Raw genomic sequence first — 10,181 nt, forward strand, 5'->3', positions numbered from 1 at the left:
CTCATCAGTCCTTTATATGATCACCAGGACACCTGATGATCGCAATGATCTTCTTCTAAACCCCCACCCCCCCAATATAGTGTTTTGTTCCATGAGAGTCATTCCCTGATAAAACAAGGCAGGCGTGAAGGGCGCAGCTAACGGAAGTAAAAGGTTGGCCTCTTTTGAGTCAAGCTCAGCACCAGGGGGATTTCACCAATACATCCCTGAAGTTTATTTTATTGATTGGCTGACCTGATTTATGTGGCCATTCAATTTCCTAGAATGACTCTGGGACACTTACAAAGGCACAATATGAATAGCAACAACCCTTAGACTTATATACCGCTTTATAGTGCTTTACAGAGTCAGCCTATTGCCCCCAACAATCTGCCTCCTCATATCTATTATGTCTCTGCCACTCAGTCCCACCTAGCAAAGCACTATTAATATATCTGAAATTATATGTATATAATAACATACATTATACATAATAGGATATAATAGAAAGTAAGTCCTAGCGTGACTTTTCTGGATCCTTGTAAAATGAGCCCTACCCCAAATAGAAGCCCCAGTTAGGATGGTCAGCCAGAGCTCCGTTGCAACACACCTCTGTGGCCATCCACCTTATATACAATAACTCTGGGGAACTCACAAAATGTCAGCTGTCAACATAGTCTGAACAGGAAACCAAAACTATGAATACTAATACTATTTTGATGGTGAGGTTACTGTAACAGAATTGTGCAAGTCTGAACGTTCCCCTTCCACAGAACTAGGGAGGGTCCCTTCTGAGGTACGCTTCCTCCACCCCTGCTCCTCCTTTGGACTCGACTCTCTCTTATCAGGCCCTTGTCTAAGTCAGCGTTTCTCAATCTTGGCCATCATATGAGCTTCAACCTCCATTTTCACCCTGAGAAATGCTGCTCTAAGTTGTGGCTCTTCCTCCTGTCTCCCAAGGCCATTCTCATAGCCCGTTACACAAAAACAGCAATAGAAACAACTCCCAGGGTTACAACACATTGTCCCTCCTCCACTGGCATTTACTGGGCTCCAACCCCAATGATAGTGCAGAACAGGTGCCCAGAGCCTAGACTGGACCCTCCACCAATGGGCAATTATGCCACCCAGGGCCTCGTGGCCAGATTCTGAAATAGCAAACTTGGGTTTGGAAATTGTGCTTTAAGAATCTCTTGAATGTAATGTCCAATGGGGCGGGGGTGGAGCTCCAGCATAGTTTCTTTAGTCAAAGCTAACCAGAGACATTCATCAAGAAGGGCTCAGCTCCAGTCTGCAGGGCACATCAAACCACATGAATTATTCTGGGACTCAAGACTCAGGAATGGTGTGCAGCAGAGAAAGGGCAGCCAGACACCTAAGAAGATATTCATTTGTTCAAAACTTGGCTGAAAGGCCTACAGGACTTCACACTCCCATTAGGAATCCAGATTTACTTGTTGAAAATCTGGACAAAGACTGGGAGAGGACGAGAAGGCAGCTTCTCCTTAAGGCTGCTGGGCCCTTCAACTGTCATTTCGCTCTCCTTGGCTGGGCTTCCTCAGCCAGCTTGTGTCCATTTCCCCAGAATCCCAAGTAGTTAAAGGCAGTCAACTAACAAGCAGAGGCAACAACAGCACGAACAAGCAACTCAGATAATGAGGACTTTAGTTCACACGATTCTTATCCTGGACAGCCCACCTTTGCCCAGTTGATTCTCAAGGCTTTTAACATGCAGCATGTTCATTTCACATACACACCAGCAATTCCCAAAAATCTCTCCTCATCCCCCCAGAACCTATTTGTAGCCAAACATCCATAGCTGACCTTTTCTATATCCCTTTAGGCTTTATTCTTTGAGGATGTGGTCAAGAAGAGCCATGGGAAATAAGCCAGGTTCTCAAGATTGGTTTCCTCTCATGGTTAACCACATGCGTCCCCTTTTGCCCCCAACAGCAGCTGCGGCACAACCTGAACGTTTTCTTTACCTACATGGTTGACAGCCACGGAGAAGCTGTCTCTGCTCTGCATTTGATTAAGAATGCTACAGTGTGAAGTCTAGGCACACAACCCTCCCACCGCAGCCATACGGTTTTGCCACAGCCACCTTTGCTTGGATGAAATGGCTGCTATCGGATCTAGCCCACCATCTGCCAAACCTCCACCTCAGCTGCTGCCCAACAGCATCAGCCCTCTTCCTAAGCCATCTTCCTGTGTGATGACCCGGGCATGGCACAAAGGCAACACAGTTAGATAAGCAATAAGAGTCCCTTTATTATCTCCAACTTTGCCCTCAATGTCCAGGATACCTTCTGGCTGGAGAAAAACTCTCCCAAGAACAGCAGCCTTTGTCTGCAAAAAATTAAGTCCAAAACATGAACAATACAAACTGTAACTGAAAGTCCAAACAAACCAAACTGAAGTAATTCGTTTGGCAGGGCAGAAGCAAGAACTTCAGGCCTGAAGGCATGTCAAAACTCACGCGTCTTGCCAGGAACACACATAAGCCACGACAACACAGGATAAAGTCACTTTGCTCCCAGCAGCCTGCCGCATGCAGCCTTTCTTATCAAAACTGTCTTCCAAGCTGTGGCTAATGAAGGGAATCAGGGCCTTCTCCTCCCTCATAAGCCATGCAACTCACATTGCTCTCTTCTCCATTTCTCTCTGTGTGCCCTAGGATGAAGAGGGGGTGGGCCTGGGTCTTCCTCTGAACTCCCTCTCCCTTGTTCTATCTCTCCCCTTGCTCTGCCCAGCCAGACTTTGCCCTTCCCCAGCCTCCTCCACAGCCAACGGAGCTACACTCCCACTCCCTGTCAGCTATCCGACTTCCACCTCAGATTCAGACTCCGACAAGGCCATGACAGCCTGATACTCCCGTCTTCAAATAATACATTACAGTACTGCATGAGAAACACCCAAGTTCGCTCTCTCGGAAGGACACTCTAGTCTCACCAGGCTTGCTAGTAGACAAATAAGCACAGAACTGCCATGCATGTCTGATCCCTCTGATGACATCATTCTCATTTGGGAAGCTTGGAAGAACTTCAAAGGTTTCAAGTGTCCACACTGACTAAACAAGTTTCTTGTATCTGACAGGTACTTCACTACACAAGAAAACGCCAAGATGCCTGTTCTTTCTAACAATTTCTGAAGCCACACTACACTGCCCTGTCTCCTCTGTCCCAATATTTGCCTCCAGGTTCAGCCCCTCAAAGTCAAAGCTGTGCGTGCCGGTTCAAGGAAGCCCCATGTAGCCTCAGGAAGAAAAAGAAAAAGCAAAGCCAACACCACCAAAGATGCTCATTTGATGTCACCCAGCAATATTTCCCCATTAAAGAATCCAAACCCCTCCAGATACACCTCCAACATTCAGCAAGGGAGCCAATGGTCCATCAGAGACTGTTTATCGCCCAAAACAAGCCACAGATTGAATGGGGACAACAGAGAGGGAAGAATAACCCCTATCTAATTTCCTTGCCCCAAATCTATCCATTACGTCCCTATGGTACCCATGACAATAAATTAGCCTTCTTCAGTCTGGGACCTGAAATATGATGAAATCCTAATTCCCAGAGGCCTGAGCCAACTGGGACTTCCAAGAGTTATAACTGGCATCTCTGGAAGGCAGCCAGCTGGGGAAAAGGCTGCATTAATCTGTAGCTACGTACATCCATGGTAGCTTCAAGAAAAGGACCAGGTAACAAAGGTAAAATCAGGAAGCAGCAGGTGCAACCAAGGACGTTTATCTGACTGGATTGTGAAGGAGAAAGGCCAGACAGTTGATGCAGGAAAGAGAGCCCCATTTCTCACAAGTAGCCAATGTGGTTTGCATGCACCTTGCAGAGAGAGCAGTGACTCAGGGTGACAGGGGAAGCCTCCAGCCAAGGACGGTGCTCTCCAAAGCCGCCTCTCTTCTGTTGAGCAAGCTTTGTCCCAGGGCCGCAGATCAAGACCGGAGGCTGGTCCTAGCATGCTTGAGCCGTAGGCCAGGCTCTACAAGAGGCTTCTGCAGAACCACCGTTTCTTAAAAAAAAGAAACCCCATATCCCCTCCCTCCCTCCCTCCCTCCCCATTTCATCAGAATGGATCTCAATAATCATCCCTTTAAGTTTCATTCTCACAAGGGAGGCTGGAGGCTGATCAAGGGAGAAACCCCCCCTGTTTTGTTCAAGGGAAAGCAGCCAAGCAAGGCCGTTGGGTGGGCCGGCTCCCCGGCTCTCCCTCTCTCCAGCAGAGGGGACGAAGGCCGCGTACGCCTCTCTCTGGCCAGGCCACTCAGTCAAGGGCACGCGGATGCCCCTTAAGGGCCTGGGGAAGAATCAGGCACTTCATTCATCAATCAGTCCCTGGGGATTACACGGGCTGTGTACTTTCACAGCCTCTGCTCTAGGTCCCATCACGGTGCTTTCTTTTCCAAGCCACCCTCTTTTGCAGACCCTCCTGCACAATACAGGAGGCATTCTGTGCTCCTGACCACATATGCGCAGCACGGTGCTCTTGCACTATTTCTAACCAAATACTAGTGAAAAGTGTTTCCTTACAAGATAAGCAGTTGGCCCCTCACTTTTGACTAATTAATAAAAAACAAATAACCAGAAACCCGCTTTTCAAGGCACCTGCAAGAAGCAGCCGCCAGATGGCTTTGTGACCTTAATGAACAATCTGACAGGGTTCCAATTCATAGCCATCAGCCAGATGAGTGCCATCTCTGCCAACTGCAAGATGCCCAGCAGATGGTGGAGGAGGGGTGGGGGGCTCTAGAGGGGAATCTGGGTTCAAATTGGGAGAGGTTCACAGGGGTAGCAAGCAGGTCACCTTCTGTTTGCCCACCCATTTGGCAGAGCTCTCAGAGGGGGAAATGAGAGGACGGCATGTTAGGATCTGGCTTGAGCTCCTGAAAGAATGGTGGGATAGTTTTCCCAATAAGGAAATAAATATAGTTAAAACATACTCTTGCTTAAAGCAAGGCAAATTCCAAGATATGTACAGTGTTACAGCTGAAATGAAGTTTACTCGCAGAGTCAAGGAAGCCCCACTGTTCTGTGGATCCTTTAGTCCTCCTGAATTCAGGCCAATGGGAAGAAAAGCGCTCCCCATCCACTCCCACCCACAATTGCGCCCCAAAGTCTGAGGGTCCATTCTGAGACTCCCCTGGGAAAGGCTTTCAGGGAAGGCACTCACCTGCTTGTGCATTTCAATGTTCAACCCGTAAGACATTTCATAGTACTGGAAAACAGAAGAGAGACAAGCGTTTGAGTCACTAGGCAAAACATGTTTGGAAGAAACTAAGCATGGCCAAAATTCAGTATCAAAACGACAAAACTGGATTTCTTAGGACCTCAGATACCTCCGTTTTGTACAGGTCGCCCTAGCAAAACTAGAAAAAGTCGGTCGTCAGGCGTCTCTTCCCTTGAGCCAGGCACAAACTGAGCCCCCACTCTGCCTCCAGGAAGCGCACAGCCCAAGCAGTTCTTGGAAGCCTCCCTGGGCCTCCCTCCCACACCACAGAGTAAGGCATAAGGTGCTCAGGGTGGAGGAGGCCATGGGGTTGGATACCATCACCACCCATCAACTCAGGAACATGAGGATCTGGGGGGGGGGGGCAGAAGCTCCCTGCCACCAGCACCCAACTTACAAACAATGCCAACTAGGTCAGGCTTTCCTACATAGAGGGACACAATACAGTGCTTGGAGCTATCCTAGAAATACTCCATACACAACTCAAGAGCTGAGCAGGAACAGGAAATCAGCTGATGGTCTTTCAAGGAATACATAATCAACCTATTTTCCTTACACGCCTTTCAACACGCAAGAAAATGGCCACAAACATGCCAGTCTGCGCTCTTTGGAGGCCTGGCAGGAGAATCAGCCACTGCTGCCTCCGTTTCCCCAGCCAGATGAAGCCACTGGGGAGGGAAGCTTCCCACCCAGACTTTAGGGGCCCAAAGAGGGAATTTGGGGGCTACCGATGCCTTGAAATCTCAGCAAGCTTCACATACCCCAACGTCATCGGAGAGGCCATGCCACCCGAGTTATTCCCCTCTGCCTAGAGTAATGATTGGACAGCCACAGCCGCAGGGAGGGTTTGTGGTGAAGAAAGGACAGCAGGAGCAAAAAGCAGCTGACCACATACCACAGGGACCAAACATTTACCCACCACTGATCTTTTTTTGTTTTAATTAAAAGTTTTTGTTTTTATTTTATTTTTACACATCTCTTCACGTGAGCAACATGATTCCGGATTATAACACTTGTACAGTCATACTTTCATTTCCATTAATCTTATATAATATCATCTCATATTATCCATTTCACTCAACTTTAAATAAATTTGCATTTCATATTTCAGTTCATTAGTTCAATATCAATATCATTTCATCCACACATAGGTTTTCAATTCTTTATCCCCTATTATTTCCATTTTCAGTCTACCACCTATTTTATTTTACATTACACGTCATTATTATCCTTAATTTTCTCTAAGCCGATATACAAGAAACAATCTAAAAAAAGTAAAAGTAAAATAAAGCCAATGTATTTAGGATCCACATGGTGTTTTCCATTCCCCTACTTTAATCATAATAAAATACTCTCATTATATACTTCCAATATTCATTAAATCAACTGTATATTTTAAAATATATTTTAAGATATGGCCCCCCCAGAAAATCGCTAGAGTAACTTCTTAATATGTCTCATTTTATCTTCACTTTACTCGTAATCATTAATAATCATGTTTTCCTTCCTTTCCCCTTAGCCAAAGTTTGTCTATATATTTTAATTCATTTCCATTCCCATTTTTAATCCTCCAGATAGGTATTCAGCTTTGTTCGGGTATTTTCCCACGTCATTATAGTTGTGCTTTTAAAGTTGTAGCAACGTTTCGGTAGAATCTCATCTGCCATCACCAGGCTTCTGTATAGTCTATACTCTAACGGTCAGAGTATGACCGTTGGGGCTACTTCTGGGAGCCCCAATAAGCGGGACTAAAAAGTGAGGAGCAAGAGGATCCCTCCTGGTCCTGTTCAGAGCCTGAAAAGATCTCTCTTACCATGACATAGTGGCGCTGCATTTCCGTCTTTTCATTTGCAAGCTTATCATACTCCACTTTCAGACTAAAAAATAGGAAATGTTAAAGTGAGATGACATGCAAAACATCCTTCCTTTCAAATACAGAGGAAGGAAACAGGGGAAAAGATGCCCCCACAAATCCAATATTTTGACCCGAAACGCTTCCTTCCTTCCTGCCTGCCTGTCTACTAGCGGCTGGTGCTCCTAAAAGGGTTGAAGCCTTCCCCCAAATGGACCCCGGCCCACAGAGCTGGAGGCCCAAAGGCACCAACGCCCTCTGAAGCGGAAGCCTCCGGAGGGACCGGCCTTCCAAACTCTCTGAGTCCACAACCTGCCAAGTTCCATTCAAAGCAAGGATCAAGGACAAAGAGGTAAATCCTCGGAGGTTTCGGTTAAAGAACCACCATTCCTGGAGTTTCTTTTTATACAGATAGTCCTCGACTTACGACAACAATGGAGCCCAAAATTTCTGTTGTTAAGTGAAACATTTCAGTGAGTTTTGCCCAATTCCATGACCTTTCTTGCCACACCTGTCAAGTGATTCACTGCAGTTGAGAAGTGAATCCAGTTTCTCCACTGACTTTGTTTGTCAGATGACACGAAAGGTGATCGCTGAACCTCAGAACACAGCAACGGTCGTAAGTAGGAACCAGTTGTCAAGCGTCTGAATTTTGATCACATGATTAGGTGGATGCTGCAATGGTTGTAACTGTGAAAAGCGGTCATAAGTCACTTTTTTCAGCGCCATCGTAACTTTGAACGGTCACTAAATGAACTGTTGTAAGTCGAGGACTAGCTGTACAGTTCAAACAAACAGCAGGCAAACCCGGGGGTGTGGGGGGAAGCACCAGCTGCTCTGGGCTTCCTTAACCAGCCAGAAGATGGGACTGCCAAAGAGCCAGCAGCCCCTCATTCCAGAGCCAAGGCTTTCCAAGGGTTGCCCAGTCCGTCGTGCCCACTGGGGCGCAGGGAGCCAGCGTTGCCCGAAGAGACAATTCCCATGGCCACGTGGCCAGCATGGTCACACAACGCTCTGCCCTTCCCAGCCAAGGGGGGCCTGTCAATCGCCTAGCCTCTGCCTGCTCTCCCACTGCTGGGAGGGCAGGAGCTGGGCCCAAGCAAAGGCCGGCACTCAGGCCCAGAGGCTTCAGCGCACAGCTTGGAATCCAAAGCATTTCTGGGGGAGAAAGGGGGCTATCCACGGGATTGGGGCCACCTACTTCCTGCCCCCCCCCATGGAAGAGTGCCCCCGAAGGCCCGGCCGAGAGGAGGATGCTCACCTGTGGTACTGGGCCTGCAGGAACTGGAACTCGTCCTTAATCCTGTCACAGGATTCAGCCACGGTGAATTTAAAGCCAGGCTGTCCAGGCTGGTGGGGGCCCTGAGGAAGAGAGGCCTTGAGAGGGGGCCAGGGGAGCGCAGCCGGGTGGGCCTTCCCAGCATCCCGGGCAAAGGCTGGGAGATCCACCTGGGCTCTTCCCGAGGGAGCGCGGGATTGGCTGGAGCTCGGCGGGGGCGAAGGGCTCCTTGAGAAGGAGGGGAGGTCGCGGGGCCCTTAGTGAGCAAAGGACAACCGAGGCGACTCCGTCAGTCGGGATATTCCGGACCTTCCCTGACCGGAGAGGCCGGTTGACACCCCTTGGACTCCGAAGTGGAACCCACCCACTTGCCAGGATCCGCGCGAGTTTCGATCAGCCGCGGCGGCGAATCTATCGCTTCACCCCCCCCCCCCCCGCCTGTAACTGCTTGCAAGGCCGGAGGGACCGAAGGGAAAGCACCGCCAGCCGACCCGACGGGGGTTTCGGGGGCTGCTTTGGACCTTGGAGGCGGGGGCGGCCCCGGCCCAAACGAGGAAGGTTCTCCGGCCCAGGCCCAGCGCCACTCACCGGGTGCCGCCCCTGCGGATACATGGCCCGCCGCCACGGGAACTGAGGCTCTCCTGAAGCCGGGACAAAAGAGGCGAGCGCGGGCGGCTCAGCACCCGCCGGCCCCCCGCCGCCCCCGGGAGCCTGGCGCGCCTCCTCCTCCTCCTCCTCCGGGTGGAGCGGCAGCGGCGGGGGCGGCCGAGCTTCCCCCGGGCGGGCGGCGGCCGAGATGGCTGCGCCGCCGCTCCCGGGCATCCTAGCCCCCCAGGCTTCTCCCCGGCCCGATCCCGGTCCGGCGCCGCTCAGCCAAGCACTGCCGGCACTTCCGGAACCCGAAGCGGAGCAAGTCTGGGCGAAGCGCCGCGATCCCTCCCGCAGGTAGCCGGGAAACGGCAGGCGAACAAAGCCCGGGCGGGCCAAGAGAGGCGTCTCCTCCTCCTCCTCCTGCCGCCCCGCGGAAATCCAGCCAGGCCGCGGCAGCGCTTCCGCCGCGCAGGGCCCCGAGCGCGCTTCCCACGGTCCTTGCCCCGAGGCGCCCGCTCCGGCCAGGCTCGACGGGCAAAGCGGGGGCTCCGCGGAACCGAGCGCCTGCTTCCCGCTCCCCTCTGGCCGCGCTGGGCACCCGCAAGCGGCGCCGGCTCCTTCCCGGGTCGCCCCGCGCCGTCGGGCTCCGCTCCAGCTGCGGGGAGGGGCGGGGGCGGGGCCGGAGGAAGAAAGAGGCGACGGGGAGGGGCGTCCCCGCCGCTCAGCGCCAATCACCGCGCCGGGATCCCACGTGGGGAGCTCCCGCTCTGATTGGGCCTGGCAGGAGGGGCGGGAGCGTCCCGGGCCCCGGCGGCGGCGCTCCTCCTCCTCCTCCGGCGGCTGCAGTTGCGCGGGGCGGCCCGACGCGGCTCCCGGCTTCCGCGGGCGGCGCAGCTCGGCCCCAGCCCTCCGTCCTAGCCGAGGCATTTCGGGGCGTCCAAGACGAGGGGGCGGGGGAGGGAGAACCGCGACGAGCGCCCCGTTAAGCGAAGCGCCGAGCGGCTCCGGGACGCGCCAAGCCAGGGATTCGCCCGCTTCCCTCGGACTCGGCGTCCTATCCCGGGCGGGCAGAGCCGGAGCGCTGCTAGGCGGAGGGCCGGGGTCGCGGCGGCCTTTGCGAAGGGCCTCGGGGGGGGCTGCTTGCCCTCGAGACGCAGCCGCGCTCCCCCGCGGGGCATTTCCAGTGCCGTCGGAGATCCTCCCCTCCCGCAGCTGGCCGGAGGAGGCGCCGACCGCTTCCCC

General features: G+C 52.2%; 1 protein-coding gene across 11 annotated transcripts in view; it reads right to left on the reverse strand.

Annotated features, from left to right (window-relative positions):
* The window catches only part of TLE3 (TLE family member 3, transcriptional corepressor), a 28,062-nt gene extending 18,454 nt beyond the window's left edge, over window positions 1–9,608 (reverse strand). For 6 of the 11 annotated variants that reach the window (XM_026684669.2, XM_026684667.2, XM_026684668.2 and 3 more), the window contains exons 1-4: window positions 8,937–9,607; window positions 8,331–8,431; window positions 7,031–7,094; window positions 5,161–5,205 (exon numbers count right to left, since the gene is read on the reverse strand). In XM_026684669.2, coding sequence (XP_026540454.2) covers window positions 5,161–5,205; window positions 7,031–7,094; window positions 8,331–8,431; window positions 8,937–9,170 — 444 coding nt within the window. In that variant the 5' untranslated portion in view covers window positions 9,171–9,607. Of the gene's footprint in view, window positions 1–5,160; window positions 5,206–7,030; window positions 7,095–8,330; window positions 8,432–8,936 lie in introns of all 11 variants that reach the window. The other 5 variants (XM_087973012.1, XM_087973010.1, XM_087973009.1 and 2 more) reach the window with 2 other exon arrangements.
* Between the last annotated feature and the right edge of the window lie 573 nt (window positions 9,609–10,181).

Source organism: Notechis scutatus, chromosome 11, assembly GCF_049901735.1.
Source record: "Notechis scutatus isolate UNSWTSFEM ecotype Mainland chromosome 11, rNotScu1.2, whole genome shotgun sequence".
Lineage (NCBI taxonomy): Eukaryota > Metazoa > Chordata > Lepidosauria > Squamata > Elapidae > Notechis > Notechis scutatus.